General features: G+C 36.1%; 1 protein-coding gene across 2 annotated transcripts in view; it reads left to right on the top strand.

The window, feature by feature from the left end:
• Window positions 1–19,034, top strand: part of BTAF1 (B-TFIID TATA-box binding protein associated factor 1) — a 100,977-nt gene that overhangs the window by 42,015 nt on the left and 39,928 nt on the right. For both annotated transcript variants that reach the window (XM_012454768.2, XM_012454769.3), the window contains 5 exons: window positions 10,322–10,426; window positions 11,539–11,688; window positions 11,982–12,124; window positions 12,481–12,655; window positions 14,113–14,316. In XM_012454768.2, the coding sequence (XP_012310191.1) occupies window positions 10,322–10,426; window positions 11,539–11,688; window positions 11,982–12,124; window positions 12,481–12,655; window positions 14,113–14,316 (777 nt within the window). The remainder of the gene's footprint in view (window positions 1–10,321; window positions 10,427–11,538; window positions 11,689–11,981; window positions 12,125–12,480; window positions 12,656–14,112; window positions 14,317–19,034) is intronic.

Below are 19,034 nucleotides of genomic sequence, written 5' to 3'. Positions count from 1 at the left end.
GAACCCATGGCCCAGCTTAGAAGGCTACATTTGAAGCTCTAGATTACAACTTTTAAAGACTTACCATGGAATTCCCAGGCTCTTGCCTTTATTTTAAGATTTTTCAATCTTAAGAGCATGCTATTTTCAAGGATAGTGTACTTCAGGAGTCACACACCGAAATGCCTACAGAGATCATTCAGGTAATATCAGTGTGTAAATGAAGCCTGTGATGAGCCGAGTCCTTGCCTTGTTTATGTTTATACATGACTTCACATAACCCCCTCTTTTTTTTTTTTTTTTTTTTTTTTTTTTGGAGACAGAGTGTTGCTCTGTCACCCAGGCTGGAGTGCAGTGGTGCGATCTTGGCTCACTGCAACCTTGGCCTCCCGGGTTTAAGCAACTCTCCTGCCTCAGCCTCTCGACTAGCTGGGACTACAGGCGCACACTACCCTGCCCAGCTAATTTTTTGCATTTTTAGTAGAGATGGGGTTTCACCGTGTTAGCCAGGATGGTCTCAACCTCCTGACCTCGTGATCTGCCTGCCTCAGCTTCCCAAAGTGCTGGGATTACAGGCATGAGCCACCAAACCTGGCCTGCACATTCCCATTCTTTAAATAACGTTATAGGTCAAACAAAATACCTAGATTTAGGGAACTATCAATAAGAAATTCATTCTTCTAGCATGCTGTTAATATATAGGTACTAAAGTTTGGGCCAGTCATCTTTTAAAAATAGTGACTAGTGAGTAAGTACCTCGTTTGTGTTCACTAACCACACATTCTCATGTGAATTAGGAACATTTTGTGTAGACTTGCTTTAACATGCAGCATGATACTGTGTTGAACTTCTGTGAATAAACATCTATACATTTTTTTATGCATTATCCTTTTGGTTTTGTCTAATCCACATCTCTGAGGAACAACCGTCAGGTCATTTTATAATTCTCAGTTGATCAGGCATGGGCTGGTATGACAATTGGCATGGGTTATTCTTAATTTTCATTTTGTTTTTCCTTTAATTTTATGATTTTTGCCTAAACGTTTGTGAATTCTTAAATTCATTTTATATAGACCTCTTGAAGTTACCAGATTTTTTCCTTTCATGTGGTTCTTTATTTTTAATAGCGGTTTTAGATTTACAGAAAAAAATGAGGGAAAAGTACAAGTTCCTATATACCCTTTTATCCTTCCTACTCACACATAGTTCCCCTTACTAATATCAGACATTAGTGTGGTACATTTATTACAACTGATGAGCCAATATTGATACATTAACTAAAGTCCATACTTTACAGTAGGGTTCATTCTTTCTTCTGTAGATTCTATAGGTTTTTACAAATGTACAATACTGATAATGTACCCACCATTACAGTATTATACAAAGTAGTTTTACTACCCCAAAAATCCTGTGTTCCACCTATTCATCATTCCCTCTTCCTGAACCCTTAGCAGCCACTGATCTTTCTTACTGTCTCCTTAATTTTGCCTTTTCCAAAATATCACATAGTTGGAATCATATATGCTGCCTTTTCAAATTGGCTTCTTTAACTTAGCAATATGAAATTGAGGTTCTTCCATGTCTTTCATGTCATGATAGCCCATTTCTTTTTATCACGGAATGATACTCCATTGTCTGTACCAGTTTATTTATTCATTTGCCTTCTAAGAACTCTTAATTGCTTCCAGTTTTTGGCAATTATGAAAAAAACGTTATAAACATTAATGTGCAGGTTCTTGTGTGGGTGTAAGTTTTCAGCTCACTTGGGTAAATACCAAGGAGCACATCTGCTGAATTGTATGGTAAGAGTATGTTGACTTTTATAAGAAACTGCCAGCTGTCTTCAAAGTGGCTGCACCATTTTGTATTTCTGCCAGCAATGAGTGAGAATTTCTATTGCTTCACATTCTGGCCAGCATTTTTGGTCAGTGTTTTGGGATTTAGTCATTCTAATAGATGTGTAGTAGTATTTCATTGTTGTTTTAATTTGCAGTTTTCTAGTGACAAATGATGTTGAACATCTTTTCATATGCTTATTTGCCATCTATCATCTTTGGTGAGGTGTCTGTTCAGCTTTTGCCTGTTTTTATTTATTTACTTTATTGTATTTTTGAGACAAGGTTTCACTCTGTTGCTCAGGCTGGAGTGCAGTGGGCATGATCATAGCTTATTGCAACCCTGAATTCATGGGCTCAAGTGAGCTTTCTATTTCAGCCTCCTGAGTAGCTGGGACTTACAGGCATGCACCACCATTTTGGGCTAACTGATTTTTTTTATTTTTTTATGTAGAGATGAGGTCTTGCTATGTTGCCCAAGCTAGTCTTTTGCCTATTTTTAAATTGGGTTGTTTTCTTATTGTTGAATTTTAAGAGTTCTTTGTATATTTTAGATACCAGTTTCCCATTGTTTTTTTAAAGCCCATTTATTCCCTATAGTCTGCCACGTGCAGACTATATTTAACTTATAACTTTATTATTTATTCAGTAATATCAACTTTATATTACTAGAAAATAAGATATTCTGTGTAAATGAAATTTTCAAGTAATTGAAATATACTTTTGCCACAAAAAAATTTATTAAAGTGATTGCCACAGTAGATCATCCTTTTAGAGTATATTAAACATAAGCTAACATTTTTTGGTGAATCAGTCACCAGTATTATTTGTTGGTTATTAGTTTCTATACTGTGTTTATTATAGCATACTATGGGAATATTGAGATATATGAGCCACTGCTTGCAGTAATTGAACTGTTCTTTTTCAGTTGCTTTTGCCTAATTTTTATCTCCTCTCAGCTGTCAATTGTGACTTCTCACTTTTGTTAGTCTTGTGATGTGATGCCTCCTCCCTTGTTACAAAATTTTTACTATAAATAAGATTCCAAGATTGTTATAAATCCCCGTCTGGCCTGGCGCAGTGGCTCAGGACTGTGATCCCAGCACTTGGGAAGGCTGAGGCAGGCAGATCACTTGAGGCCAGGAGTTCGAGATCAGCCCGGGCAACATGGTGAAACCCTGTCTCTACCAAAAGTACCAAAATTAGCTGGGCATGGTGTTATGTGCTTGTAACCTCAGCTACTTGGGAGGCTGAGGCATGAGAATCGCTTGAACCTGGGAGGCAGAGGCTGTAGTGAGCCGAGATTACACCACTGCACTCCAGCCTGGACATCAGAGCGAGACCTTGTCTCAAATAAATAAATAAATAAATACCCTTCCAATTTTTAGTCCCTCAATGTTTATGAATGCTGGCTATTAAAATTTCCTGGTTGTGAAAACATCTCTGTGTTCTTTGATGTTGATTTTCATGTCCAGGGATTTTTTTTTTTTTTTTTTGCCTTTTGAATTTGCCTTTGCTGGCTCATAAATGAAGGCTTTGGTACTAGCCTTCATTTGTTTATCATTTAATAATGACCCTTTATCATTTCCTATAACAGAATGCCATTGTCTTTGTGTGTAGTTTGTGGCATGTCAGCCACCTCTTAAGCATAAACCCTCAGTGTTTTTTAAGTAAATTAGTGTGAATTCTGTGCCTGGTTTTCTGGGAAATAAGAAAAAAGAAGTCCTATGTATTAGTCTGTTTTCACACTGCTGATAAAGACATGTACCCGAGACTGGGCAATTCACAAAAGAAAGAGATTTAATTGGACTTACAGTCCCACATGATTGGGGAAGCCTCACAATCATGGTGGAAGGCAAGGAGGAGCAAGTCACCTCTTATGTGGATGGCAGCAGGCAAAGAGAGAGCCTGTGCAGGGAAACTCCTGTTCTTAAAATTGTGAGATCTTGTAAGAATTATTATCATGAGACCAGCACAGGAAAGACCCACCCCATGATTCAGTTTTCTTGCACTGAGTCCTTCCAACAACATGTTGGAATTATGGGAGCTACAAGATGAGATTTGGGTGGGGACACAGAGCCAAGCCATATCATCTTACATGTTTCTTACCTTGTAAAGTTTACAGTGTGGTTGTTATAAGACTATTACATCGTAAGTTTAATAACTTCTGCAGAGAGTTAAGGAGACCAGTATGTGAGAGGTGTCAGACAGCAGCATTAAAGATAAACTAAGCTGAAAGGTCAGGAAGATTAGCTAATGTGGTTAAAAAAAACTATTACTCCCTCACTTCTCTTTGATTCATATCTAGTATCTTTGATGTGTACTTTTATAGACATCTCTTTTTATTGAATGTCAATTTCAAATTAGACAAGTGTACAGAATGTTTTGAACAAAAGTGCTTTTCTAGTCTACTACTTTTAGACCTTTAAATACATTCTGCTTCCATATTTTTCTTCCAGTTATTTTGACATGTTTGTGGTCCTTTTTTGTTGGAGTCTTAATATTTATTGTGTTGTATCCTTTTGTGTTGATTGTCTGTATTTAGCTTCTTTTTCGTAACTTTTTAATGGCATCATTCATGAAATTTCACTTGTGTCTAGCCTTTATCTACAGCATATCTCTTTACTGAAAGAGATGCTGTCAGTGAAACTTAATATTGATGCTTCTAGATTTTGTACTTTGTCACTGCCCTGATCCTTGCTGTTCATTATCCTCACCACCACAGACTGTGGCTGTGGCATTAATCACCCATTCTTAGCAGGTTCTTAGCTTCAGCCTCCGTGACAGAGTGAGACTCTGTCTCAAAAAAACAAAACACCAAACTAGTTTGATTTCATAATGATTTATAATCAAGGTGTGACTTTTTTTGCTAAACTAGCAGCTTGGTAATCAAAGTGAAGGCATTTACCATTTGTTTGTCCTTTCTGTATTGTCTCTTTAGCCAGTGTGTTTGTACATGCTAGAGTATACCTATTAATGTATATGTCTATCAGTGAACTGCTGAAATATCCAGATTAACTAGTGTGGATAACTGGTAACTGTTGTTGCCAGAAGAACTCCTAGACATGAATCTCCTATTTTGCCTTGTTTACTGACTGGGTCAGCTTTTCCATTCCATTGCATCTCAGTCACTTTGTGAGTCATTCCAAAATTTTGATTACCAATATATTAACTTTTGTTTGAAGGGCAAGCTTAGTTATTACATGAAGATATACATGAGATTGAGTTGAAATCTGAAGCATAATTTAGAATATTAGAAAATTTAACATACACAAATAAGTAGGAAACAAAGACCAAAAGAATAGACTGAACTAAGATTTTGGCCTTATAGAATGTTAGCATAATTGGGTGTTGCCAAATTTTATAAAAATATGAAAAGGAGAGAGAGCAAAGTTGAAATATTTAGCTGACCTTCAATAAATGTTGGTTGGAGAAATGAATAAAACTAGGCATTATAAACTGTCCACATATGAAAATTTTCTTGTCCTTTGGCTGTGAATCAAAATAGGATTTCAGACCAAATTAGTAGAAGAAGTCAGTGTGATTCATCACTGAGTATTAGGTTCTCTCCTGATCTTTTTCCCTGCAGTCCGAGAACATTTGATATGCTGGTAGAAATGAATTGGTTTTCAGGCAAGAATCAGATGTTTGTGGTAATGATCAGATTGCTCCTTTTTTCCGAGTGTACCCATTTTGTGGGAAGATAAAAGAGGGAGCATAACAAAAGGGTATGACAAGATCTTATCCCACCTAAGATGCCACGTCTGTCAGTTAGGGATCTGTTGCTGAGCTATTTTTACAATACAACATTTTCTGACACTAAATGTGTGGGTTTTTTTCCTCACACCAACCAATTCTCCAACTCCCTGGACGCCAACTGGGTATCATACAATTCAATTCAATTCCGACAGTCTATCTGGAGTTAGTGTCAGCTCCCACAAGTTGGAGGGCCCAGCCACACAACAGATACCAATTGCAAGTCTTGGCCCTTCCAATTTCTGACTTACCGTCTGTAAATTGGGTTCTTCTTACCCTCTCCTCAGGTTTGATAACTAGCTAGAATGCTTCACAAAACTCAGGCTGTTAAACTGGTCATTACAATTGCCAGTTTATTATAAAGGATACAGTTTAGGAATAGCCAGATGGAAGGAGATGCACAAGGCAAGGTATAGGGATGAGGTGCTTGGAGCTTCTATGCCTTCTTTAGGCACACCACCCTCAGCACCTTTGTGCACTCACCAACCCATAAAGCCACAAATTTAGGGTTTTTATGGAGACTCTGTTATGTAGTCATAATTGATTAAATTATTAGCCATTGGTGAGGTGATTAGCTTGGTCTCCAACCCCTCCAGCTCTGGAAGTGGGGAGGAGGAGGCAGGCCTAAAGTTCTAGCCTTCTAATCACATAGTTCCTCTGGCAACCAGCCCTCATTCTGAAGCTGTCTTGGGGCCTACCAAGAGTCCCTTCATTAGCACAAACTAGATTTTAGTTCTTATGAATAAACCCCTATCACTCAGGAAATTCTTTGAGTTTTAGGAGCTCTGTGCCAGGAGCTGGAGACGAAGATCAAATATGTATTTCTTTTTAAGACCCTGAACAAAATGCTGAAAAAAATTTCTTATATTACAATATCATAATTTTTGGAAATTTTGCATATTGGCAGCTATTCCTTATGATATAACCTCGGATCATTTCCAGTGGCCAAGATGGATTTCAACAACTATTTAAGTGCCTGCTATGTACTTGAACAATTTTCTAGATAGTAGTAAGAGACAAGGTCATTGCCCTCCTTGTAGTTCTTAAAATAGGAAACTAGACAGAAGACAAAGAACTAAACGAGAATAACCTAATGAGGTAACTATCTGATATGGGAGGTAGAAGACAGTATTGGATCCTGAGTGAGATGGATGATGGACAGGGAAGGCATCTTGTTAGAAGTGAAGTTTAAGCTGAAACCTGAAGGATAAGTGGAATTTAGCCAGGTGAAAAGAAGGGTAAGAGTCAGAGGACGGAATAGTATGTGTACCTCTGGAGGCAGGAGAGAGTGGGGTGGCACTAAATTAGTAAGTGACAGGAAATTGATTTGGTGGAGGGCAACATAGAAAGGGGGTATAGATGATTAGAAGTTTTACCTTGATTTTCAGGTACAGTGAAATGTCCATTAGTCTTTTTTCTGTTTGCCATCAACTCTCTTTATTCTGAGTCTCAGAAAGGCAGATCAAAGGAGGAAATACCATCTCCATAGTTTTGCCTTTTCCAAAATGTCATATAGTTGGAATCATACAATATGGAGCCTTTTAAGGTTGGCTTCTTTCACTAAGATTTATCTATGTCTTTTCATTACTTGATAGTTCATTTGTTTTTAGAGAATAATGCTCCATTGTCTGGTTATACCAGTTTGTTTATCCATTGACCTACTGAAGGATGTCTTGCTTGTTTCCAAGTTTTGGCAGTTATGAATAAAGCTGCTATAAACTTGTGCAGGTTTTTGTGTGGACTTTTTGGTCTCCTTTGAGTAATACCAAGAAGCATAATTGCTGGATGGTAAGAGTATTTTTAATTTTTGTGAGAAACATCCAAAATGTCTTCCAAAGTAGCTGTCCCATTTTGCATTTCTACCAGCAGTGAGTGGGAGTTCCTGTCGCTCCATATCCTGGCCAGCATTTGATGTTGTCAGTGTTCTGGATTTTGGCCATGCTAACAGGTATTAGATAGAGTGCTATCTCGTTGTTTTAATTTGATTTTCCTGGCAACATATGATGTAGGCCATCATTTCATATGCTTATTTGCCTAGACTTTATTTTTCAGAGCAGCTTAGGTTTACAGCAAAATTGAAGGGAAAAGTACAGTTTCCATATACCCCATCCCCCATCCTCAACACTGCCTCCCCACCATCAGTATTCCATACCAGACTAGTATATTTTTACAATCAGTGAACCTACATTGACACATTATTCTCAAGCAAAGTCCATAATTTACATTAGGATTCACCCTCAGTAGTATACATTCTGTTGGCTTAACAAACATGATGTCATGTATCCACAGTTACAGTATCACACAGAATAGTTTAACTGCCCTAAAAATTCTGTGTTCTACCCATGTAGCCTTTCCTTCTCCAGATGTTTTTAATAATTATCAATTTAGTAGAGTAACGATGTTTGTAGCCTGAGAAGACAACTACAGTTTATATCACATTTATTGGTCACAAATATAGAGGAAAATCTTCCTCTATAAATGTGACTTTCGGGAATCTACAGGTAACTGCTTGGATTGACAGTGCTGGGATTGAGGGTTGGGGAAGAGAGTTGGTAAATATATTGCAGGGAGTATCAGAAATAAAGAGACATTATGGAAGAGTAACACTAAATTATTTGCTTTTTGTTATTATAGCTTTCCTAATTCTGTTAAGATTGTCCCTAATTCCTTCCAATGAGAAAATAACTTTTTTCTTCCCAGCTTCCCTTTCTTTTTCAATAAAAAGTAGAGTTAAGACATAACGAAGTAGTGAGACTGCTCCTCCAGTTGATGATTTGTGGCCTGTTTTTTGTTTTTTTGTTTTTTTTAAAACTTTCATTTTTTGTTCAGGGATACAAGTATCAGTTTGTTACATAGGCAAACTCATGTCATAGGGGTTTGTTGTACAGATTATTTCATCACCTAGGTACTAAGCTTAATACCCAATAGTTAGCTGGGCACGGTGGCTCATGCCTGCAATCCCAGTACTTTGGGAGGCTGAGGTGAGCGGATCACCTGAGATCGGGAGTTCGAGACCAGCCTGACCAACATGGAGAAATGCTGTCTCTACTAAAAATACAAAACTAGCTGGGTGTGGTAATGTATGCCTGTAATCCCAGCTACTTGGGAGGCTGAGGCAGGAGAATCACTTGAACCCGGGAAGCGGAGGTTGCAGTGAGCCGAGATCGCGCCATTGCACTCCAGCCTAGGTGACAGAGCAAGACTCAGTCTCAAAACAAAGAAAAAATACCCAATAACTATTTTTCTGATCCTTTTCCTCCTTCCCACCCTCAAGTAGGCCCCAGTGTCTTTGGTTCTTTGTTGTCCATGTGTTCTTAGCATTTAGCTCCCACTTATAAGTGAGAATATGCACTTTTCTGTTCCTATGTTAGTTTGCTAAGGATAATGGCCTCCTGCTCCATCCATGTTCCCGCAAAGAACATGATCTTCTTCTTTTTTAAGGCTGAATAGTATTCCATGGCGTATATGTACCACATTTTCTTTATCCAGACTACCGTTGATAGGCATATAGGTTGATTTCATATCTTTGCTATTGTGAATAGTGTTGCAATGAGCATACTTGTGCATGTGTCTTTATGATAGAATATTCCTTTAGGGATATACCCAGTAGTGGGACTGCTAGGTCAAATGTCAGTTCTGTTTTTAGCTCTTTGAGGAATCATGTGGCCTTTTTAAAACTTGTTTCAAACCATGTTGAGAACATAAAACCCTGGTCCTACCTTTGTCATTAGTTTTCTGTTGGCTACAAATTGTAGGTAGCTTTCTAATTGAAACATGTTTTATCCCTAGAACTTGTAGATTTCTAGAATTTCAGTTAAAAATTTCAAATTTCTCTTCATTCTCTTTCAAACACTGTATTTAGTGTTTTAAAAAAAGTCATGTAGAGGGCAGGGGCTGATAGGTGCTATGAGCCAGTTAGTAGAATTTCTCTGATGGACGTTTCTATCCAGTGAGCTTGTAATTATTTGAATAGCAATAGACAGCATGAGATTTCTTTTTCTGGGAATTCTGGACACACAATAAATACTTGGTTAAGCACTATTTGGTTGCTTGATTTGGGTGGACTTTTGAATTGTTGGGAAATTCCTGAAATTGAGGTTCTTAATCCAGGCTTTAGGAGATCCCTGAACCCCCTGAAATTGGAACCGAAATTTTATACTTGTTTGTAATTATATGTTTTTCTAAGAACATAGTGTACATAGTTTTCATCAGAGTTTTAAAGGGTCCCTGACCCAAAATAGATTAAGAACCTTTACCTTAATTTTGTAGTGAACTTCAAGTAGAAGTTTTTAGGTTGGGTGTTATATAATTTATTACTTCGATTATTGGCAAGCATATATAACTTAAACTCTAATCATCTAGCACAACAGCAGTAACCTAATTATTTTCCAGATTTTCTTGGCAAAGCAGTAATGTAGATATAACCAGATATAACCAGCAGTTGCTGGTTAGAGATTGGTTCCATATGGAGGATGATTTCAACTTTGAGGCAAAATTATGTTGTTAATGATAATCAGACTTTTTCTAGCTCCCCAGTGATTATATGCTGTTATTTCTTCAGACCCTTGGTAAAATAAATATGGTGTTTGTTGCCTTAAAATCTTGTCAAAATTTATCACCTGTTGAGCCTTTTTAATGAAACCATGCAATCTTTTCATGGTGGTACTAATGTTATTTGACATACAATTTTTCATGTAAGCTAACATCCAAGAATTATATGCTACAGCTTTTAATTGTGTTTTTGTTTTCAGAACTCTTCATCTTGGCTTATACCTATACTACCTGATATGCTCCGACACATTTTTCAGTTTTGTGTTTTGGAAAGCAGCCAGGAAATTTTGGACCTTATTCACAAGGTACACAGCAGATGTATTTGTATTCCTTTTCCTAGTAACATTTGTGATTTTTAAAAATTTTCATAATCGCTCTTCTGTTGGTTATTCATATCTCTTGGAGATTTGAAAAGTCTGACAGTCTGCAAGATGAGATAGGGAACTAGGCTTTTTACAGCATATAATAGTTTTGGTTGGCCATGCGTCTTCCTCTTATTATGCAACCTACTAGGCAGGTGTTTTATGCACTTTCTGATAGTGTCAATACAGAAAATGAAATGAGGGAGAGATTGCTTTTCTCCAGCCCTCTTCTTGCCGTTTATCAGTATGCTTAGATCCTGCAGAGTACCTTTTGGGATCTAGTGGTGATATAGAGTCTAATTATTGCTGAAACTTGTAATTTTTTCCCCTACTTAGAGTGATCGTATGTGTTAGAATCATGAGAGGAGGAGCCATTTGATATATTTAATAGCATTTATGGGGGGAAATGGCACTTTTGTACCTTTAAAATGTGTTAAATTACTCTTGAATTGTTAGCCCCCTTTTTTTTAAATTCGGTTCCAGTGTAAGATTTTTTTTTGTTTTTTAATTCAGAATTGTTGGCCTCTAAAGTGACTCATTATTAACAGCCCTGGATTAACAGTGGTGATCTTTCCCTGGCTAGTCCTCGTCCATTAAATGTTAGACATCAAGAAACCTACCTTATCCTTATTAAGAAAGATCATGAATCAAAACTTACACTGTTTTAAATTTATACTAGGATAGTAGAGAATATTAGGAGCTATTTTTAAGTGTGTTGAATATAAGACTGCATTAATATTGACTTATGGTATATGCAAAGGATTTATTTCAGTGACTTACTGAGATTTTGACAATTTTATATTACTTTTATGGGCATATTTTGTTTAAAAAAGAGAATTGTGATCTCTTTTTTTAAAAAAACTTTCCTTTTGGTTATTTTAGTATACAAACCTATGAGAAAACAGTATTATATTTCAAAATAAGCCTCTATATTGAATGTCTAAATTAATCTCTGTGCTGTTTCCTACTTTTTAAAAAAACTCAGTATTCCTAAAGATAAGTGTTAATAATTTATTAGAAGAAATTCACTTTCATGTCCCCCTTTTACTCTGCAGGTTTGGATGGAACTGTTAAGTAAGGCTTCAGTTCAGTATGTGGTAGCAGCTGCTTGTCCATGGATGGGTGCTTGGCTTTGCTTAATGATGCAGCCTTCTCATTTACCTATCGATTTAAATATGTTGCTAGAAGTAAAAGCTAGAGCCAAGGTAAGTGTAGAGGGATATAATGTATTTGTATGTTCAGCATCTAATTATTAATACAGTAAACATATTTAAAAATCTGTATTGCCTTATTGTGTGTGATTTAATTAATTTAACATAAGGAGAAACTGTTATTTTATTAGGGCCCTGCCAAAATGAATAGTAATATTTATCCATTAAAATTTTGTGAAAAGAACTGTATTTTACTGGGATTATTTTTAAAAGATCATATTTATTGTTACCTATTCAGTTTTAATGATTAATCTTTAATTATTATTATTTTTTGGCTCCCTCTGTAGGAAAAAACAGGTGGTAAGATGCGTCAAGGCCAAAGCCAGAGTAAAGAAGTACTTCAGGAGTATATTGCAGGTGCCGACACCATCATGGAAGACCCAGCCACCAGGGATTTTGTGGTTATGCGGGCCAGAATGATGGCAGCCAAGTGAGTGTACATTGTCAGGTAGTTACAGATTTACAAGTCTGGCCTTCAAAGGTTATTTAACCAACAGAAGATTCCTCTGATGTCTCTATCAATCCTTCCTTCCTTCACCACACTAATTATAGCCTAAGGAAAAATTAGAGTAAGTAAATTTTTGGAATTATTTTGAAGCTTTAAAATAGGATTTATATCTTCTTATGAAGCCAAGGTAGTCGTTATATCTTCTGTGGGAAAAGTTCTGGCTTCAAAAAGCCATATTTTACTTCAAGTAATTATAGGAAATTGAAGTAATTTCCCAAAGTATGGGGAAACTTTACTTCAAGTAATTTCTTTAGTAACTTCCTTTTTCTCCCTCTTAGGTTGTTAGGAGCACTTTGTTGCTGTATTTGTGATCCAGGTGTAAATGTAGTAACTCAAGAAATTAAACCAGCTGAATCCCTGGGCCAGTTACTACTCTTCCATTTGAACTCCAAATCTGCTTTACAGAGGATTAGTGTAGGTTTGGTAATCTGTGAATGGGCTGCTTTACAAAAGGTAAGATTTTGCCCCAGAAGTAATAAAGACAAATTAAGTAAACCAATTTCCATTAGCTGTTAGGATTAGTATTATTTACATTATAATTTACAATAGAAAAGTGAAAATTTTCGATGTATAAAAATCCAAGTTATAGAAAAGTACCCAATTACATTGAGTATTATTTCTCTCCCCTTAATTTTAACTCTGGACTTTGTCTTAGAACCCCTGCTCATACCTCAGACTACTAGTTATGCTCATACTTAATATTTCTCTTGACTGTATAGTCTTTTAAGAAATATCCTTAATAAAAATCATGTATATGTGAAAGTAGTCGAGAAACCATTGGTCATCCATTCCTCTATCTCAGGTATCACTGAAAACTACAAAAGATGAGGCTTTGAATATTAGAGATCCATTTGTGTGGGTAGTAGCAAAGGCAGAATTTTTGGTCACAGAAAGTATAACATCTCTATATTTAAACCAAAATCTTCATGTTTCCAGATAAACCATTCCCTTCCACCTCTTTAACCTTTAACTTTTAGGGAGATGTATGATTTTTGTATAAGACATGCTTCTGTAAAATCGAAGAAACTTTCTACTGGCTTTGTGTATTCCATTGACTGGAATTCTGGAAATTTAACTGTCTGCACTTGCTGTGAGAGTTACTTGTTACTGCCTCTTAGCAGTTTGTCAAAGCTGTATCTAAAAGTAACTGAGCCATTGCACCTGACACCCTGCTTTGCCTCTGGAAAGAAGCAAAGCTCATCTGTTTTTAGGCAGGAGTTGGTGTGCTGGAGAGGCAGTGATGCTATGTTTTTGTGCCTCTCAGACTCAGCAACAAGTGTTGACAGTTCGGTTTCTGGACACTCATAGAGCTTCATGGACTTACTCTGTGAAGCCCTGGCTGATCACCCAGATCCCACAGAACCCCTCATGGCTCACCACTGAGGCCATTTCCCCTCGGTTTGGGGCAGGCAACAACCAGAGAAAGTGGGAAGGGTTAGTTAAATTTGGGGGCAGGTAAGTAGCTTTTAAATTTTATATCCACTTTTACAGTATGGCATGTGAAGCTTAGGGCTCAACTGTTATCTAATAATGAGTTTTTAAATAGCATTTTAAGTAGTGCATGCTAGATGTTTTTCTTCTGATTTGTTTTTTACGGTAATGTACTTTGAAATCTGATATACATATATGTAAATTTTGGATAAATTCAGAGTTAAAGAAGAGTTATTAAGTAGAAAATGAAATTGTAATATTTCCATGTGCATGTTCTATAATCATTCATGTTAAAAGTTTAGAATAATTTGGGTGTAATACCTTTTTTTCTGTGCAACTAACTATGGTTTGGAAAAGTAACAGAACATAGATTCAATATAAATAAGAATTTAGCACTTGGTAGTCTGTAGATGAAGATTTCTGTATGTATAAAGTTAATGTTTATATACTTGCCCTATTTGTTGTCTATTGTATTTTAGGAATGTAAAGCTGTTACTTTAGCTGTGCAGCCACGTTTACTTGATATCCTTTCAGAACATTTATATTATGATGAAATTGCCGTTCCATTCACACGAATGCAGAATGAATGTAAACAGCTTATATCATCATTAGCTGATGTACATATTGAAGTTGGTAATAGAGTAAACAACAATGTTTTAACAATAGATCAAGCTAGTGACCTGGTGAGTAAAGAAACAACTTTCTTGTTTATCAATAGAACATGAAATTTAGGTTAAAAATTTGTCATGACATGTTTACCACAAAAAGACATTAATTTGTTGAGTCTGTGTGTGGCTTGGTAGCCTGTCATCTCCACCCTTTAGAAAGATTGTTTCATTGTATAGACTTTCTTGAAATAAAAGCGTAAGGAAGGATTTTTTTAAACAAAAATTCTGATAAATCAATGCACCTTTATTAGAAAAAACTATTACATTTTGTCATTTCAGTTTTGCTTAAGACTGCAGAGTATAGAAAAAAACTGCTGCTACAAGTTCATGGGTACTTCTTCTTCCTGCTCTCAGCCTATAATGAAAATATTCAAACATATAGAAAAAGTGATGAAATTACATAATATAACACTCATATTCAACAGCTAGATTTTACAGTTAACATTTTACGAAATTTCTTTTATCACATGTGTATTCACCTACCTACCCATCTATCCAGCCATGAATCCATCCAGGGCAGTTTTTTTTTTTTAATGCATTTCTAAGTTTCAGATATCAGTATACTTCAGCAGCTTAAATAATTAACTAAAATTCAATATTTGTTTATGATTTTTTGCTATTTTGAGGCAAAATTTATGTACTAAAGCACACAAATCTTAGGTGGATCATTTGATGAATTTTAACAGATGCATATGCCTATGAAACCTAAATCCCTATCAAGATACAGAACATTACCATCACCACTTCCCAGTAATCTCTGCCTCTCCCCGCCACCAACTAACCATTATTCTAATTCCCCCTGACCCGAAGACACATTACTTTTGCCTGTTCTAGAATTTAATGTAAATGGAATCACATACTGTGCTCTTTGGTATAAGGATTTTTCTTTGCATGATGTTTTTGAAACTCATCTGTGTTATGTATATCAATAACTTACTCTTTTTTATTGCTTGAGTTTTATTTCATTGTATTATACCACAACTAGTCTAAGCCATTCTCCCTTTGATGGACACTTGGGCTGTTAACACTTTTAATAAACCTTCTTCTACAAGTCTTTGTGGACATCTCTGTTTTCATTTTTCTTGGGTAAATATATACGAGTGGAATTGCTAAATCATAAGGTAGGTGTAGGTTTAGTTTTAGAAAAACTACAGACTGTCCCGAGAGTGATTGTATCATTTTACCCTCTGACCATCAGTATGTGAATTCTTGTTACTCCACATCATCATCATGAATGTTTGATGTGGTCAGTCCTTTTATCCATTTTAGTGATTGTGTGATGGTGTCATTGTGGTTTTAATTTGCATTTCCTTGATGACTAATACGTTGAATATTTTTAAATTTTTTATTAGTCATTTGTATATTCTCCTTTCTGAAATATCTTTTCAAAATCTGTCTACTTTTAATTAGGTTGTTTGTTTGTTTGTTACTGAGTTGTGGGAGTTCTTTATGTATCCTGGATTCCAATCCTTTGTCAGATAGATGCTTTCTGAATATTTTCTGGCAGTGAGTGGCTTGCCTTTTGATTCTCTTGATGCTGTCTTTGGATGAGCAGATATTTTAATTTTGGTGAATTCTAATTTATCAATTGTTTTCTTTTTTCTTTTCTTTTTTTTTTTTTGAGACAGAGTCTTGCTGTTGTTGCCCAGGCTGGAGTGCAGTGGTGTGATCTCGGGTCACTGCAACCTCCACCTCCAGGGTTTAAATGATTCTCTTGCCTCGGCCTCCTGAGTAGCTGGGATCACAGGCATGTGCCACCACGCCTGGCTAATTTTTTTTATTTTCAATAGAGACGGGGTTTCTCCATGTTGATCAGGCTGGTCTGGAACTCCCGACCTTAGGTGATTCACCTGCCTCAGCCTCCCAAAGTGCTGGGATTACAGGCGTGAGCCACCGCGCCCAGCCATCAGTTGTTTTCTTTCAAGGCTATTATATTCTGTGACTTAAGTAATCTTTTTTTCTTTTTAATCTCCAAGCGGCAAAGGTATTCACATACGTTTTCTTTTAAAGTTTTGTCATTTAGTTTTTTTTTTTTTAATTACTTTAGTGTATGATTGTCATTTAGTTTTTATGTTTAATGTTTGTGTATAGTATGGAGTAGAGGTTCAGGTTTGTTTTCTCTTGTAGATTTCTAATTTTTCCAGCATTATTTACTCATTTCCCTGTTGGATTGTTTTGGCACCTTTGTCAAAAACCAACGAAGTATAAGTATGGCTGTGTTTATGGGCTCCATTTGTTTGAACTATTTGTCTTTCCTTATGCCAGCATCCATGCTTCATTACAGCAGCTTTGTACTTAGTAAGTCCCTGAGGTTAGGTAGTATGAATGAGTTCTTCTTTTTTTGAGTTATAGGATCACAAATTGAGCAACTTCATTTGTGTTGGTCCCCATGAAAATAGTAATTTTCATCTCTTATCCCCATTTCTGGTTGAAAAATAATATAGTTGAAATTTTTTGTTCTCACTTGTGAGAGAAAACTGAAATTGCTGCTTTTCCCCCGGGTTCTCTTATTTTATAAAGTACTTTTCCTGATTGTTGTTATTCTGTAAGTTTTCCTTTTTGCCTCTTCTCCCTACTTTTTTGCCTCTTCTCCCTACTTTTTTGCCTGTCTGAAATTAAATCTCAAATTTTCTTTATAGTCCGGGTTCTCTGCCTACTATTTCTGGGAACTTTTCTTTCTTAAGCTCATCAAATGGCCCATTCTTTAAGATTTTCTTATTCCCATTCTTTACTCTCCAACGAAACTACTGTTCTGCTTCATTAGTTTTATTAGTTCAGTTGTTTTGACTTGGGCTAGAAGACAAGCATAAATATCAGAATCTCTGGAAGAGTCTTGCCTTCCTCCCTTCCTTCCAGGTGCCTTGGCTAGGAGCCACTGCCTTTTCTATCTTTAATTTAATCCCTATTTTCCTGTTACCTGCCAACTATGGGCATTTCCCTGTGCTCTATCTTTGTCTCTTTCACCATTCTCATAATTTAGTTCCTACCCATGTACTGTGTGCTATCTACTCTCAGTCTTTCTCACATTCTTTTAGTCATTTTTACTTAAATATCTCACTGTCACTTCACATGAGCACAACCAAAACTGGCTTTAAAAAACAAACAAACGAACAAAGATACTCTTTTTATTCCAGTCACAAATCTTGTCAGCATTTTCTCTCAGAAAGTCTTATGTGTTTCATCTTTTCTCTATTTCAATTATCAGAGCCCAGTCAGATCTTAGTATTTTATATCTAGGTCCTGACTCATCTCTAGGGTTCCAGGCAGCCTCTGGTCCATTTCATCCTGCATGCTGTGCTAGACTAGCAGTGGTCTTTTTGTGCCAACCTGAACATCCCTCCCCTGCTTAAGAACATTATTTTCCTTTTTCTTGCTTTTTCATTTTTATCTTTCTTCTTTTCATCACCTTCTAAATTCTCCATCTCTTGTCTCTTCATTATTTCTCAGACTTTCTCCACTGACACCCAGTTAGCTTTCTTCTTGCAGAAGTACACTACACTCATTCACTTCTCCTCATTCTTACTTCTGTGCCTGAGTTTGTTTCCGTTGCTAGGAATTCCCCACCCCTAACCTTCTGTGCTCTTCCAGAGTTCATCTCTTGATATTCCTCTTCTGCATGTTGTGCTCAAGCTATGATAAACTTTTTAGTTCCATGGACAATGCCCTGTTTTCCACTCCCTACCTCACTTTGTCTGTTAGCCAAGATGTCACTATAATTCCTGATTGGCCTACTCTTTAAAAACTCAAGTATAAGTGTTACCCTCCTTTGGCAAGTCTCCACTAATCTCTTCTTCTAAGAAAAGATTAAGCAATACTCTGTATTCCCACAGCTACTTGCACTTACCTCAGTTACGTGTTACATTTTCTAAATTCTTTCTTTATATCTCTCTCTCTTCCACATTTATAAGTCTCTGCATTTTTTGAGCATATGAAGACATTATGTCTTATTTATCTTTTAATATTAATAAATATTGGTTGAATGATTGAATTAATTTGGGGGTAACTGGGAGACTTTTCCTCAGTTGTCTACAGTCATTGAAAAGTGACATAAGCATAGTGGATTTAGGACAGTGTTTTTTAACTTTTAGCATTGTAACCCAACATTTCAAATGGGTAATTTTTATGATATGCAAATTATATCTGAATAAAGTTGTTAAAAAAGATGGACTGAACAGTCTTTTAATGGGGCTTGTAAAGTAGTCTGGTACAACAGTCCTGTAGCCTTAGCTCTTGGTAATTAAATGAATGATAACTGCACCATTTTGTTCAGTTTTGTTTTGTTTCTTTTTCTTCTTCCATCACCTGGGCATTTCCACCACAAGGGAGGTTAAAGAAAAAATGAGAATGTTTCAGTTAATAACACTGAGCCACTTAGTAAACAGCCATCCCAAGTTTTTGTGAGTTTTAGAGTTGAAAAGAATACTTTTTCCAAAAAGAAATTTGTGAGTTTCTGCATTCCTTAATGAACAGTTAGTTTATATTTGCTTATAGCATTCTCGTTTCACCAAAGTACTCTGTGGGTATTAAATGTGATTTTCCTCAAAGTCATTAGACATATTTGTAAGTTAGGCAATTTTATTCTTCTCAAGAGAATGTCTTTCTTAAAGAATATAATGCTAATGTTAAATTTTAGATTAAAGTTTAGTTGGGAGGTTTTATACATTAGCGTATGTAGTACTAAAATAATATTACATATTGTGGAAATCAAAATTGAAACAGAAAGCTTACTGTCT

This window comes from Aotus nancymaae, unplaced genomic scaffold (assembly GCF_030222135.1).
Source record: "Aotus nancymaae isolate 86718 unplaced genomic scaffold, 86718_ANA_hifiasm-v0.15.2.pri h1tg000010l, whole genome shotgun sequence".
Lineage (NCBI taxonomy): Eukaryota > Metazoa > Chordata > Mammalia > Primates > Aotidae > Aotus > Aotus nancymaae.
Note: the sequence above shows the minus strand (reverse complement) of the source record. Positions and strands in the feature narration are given on the sequence as shown.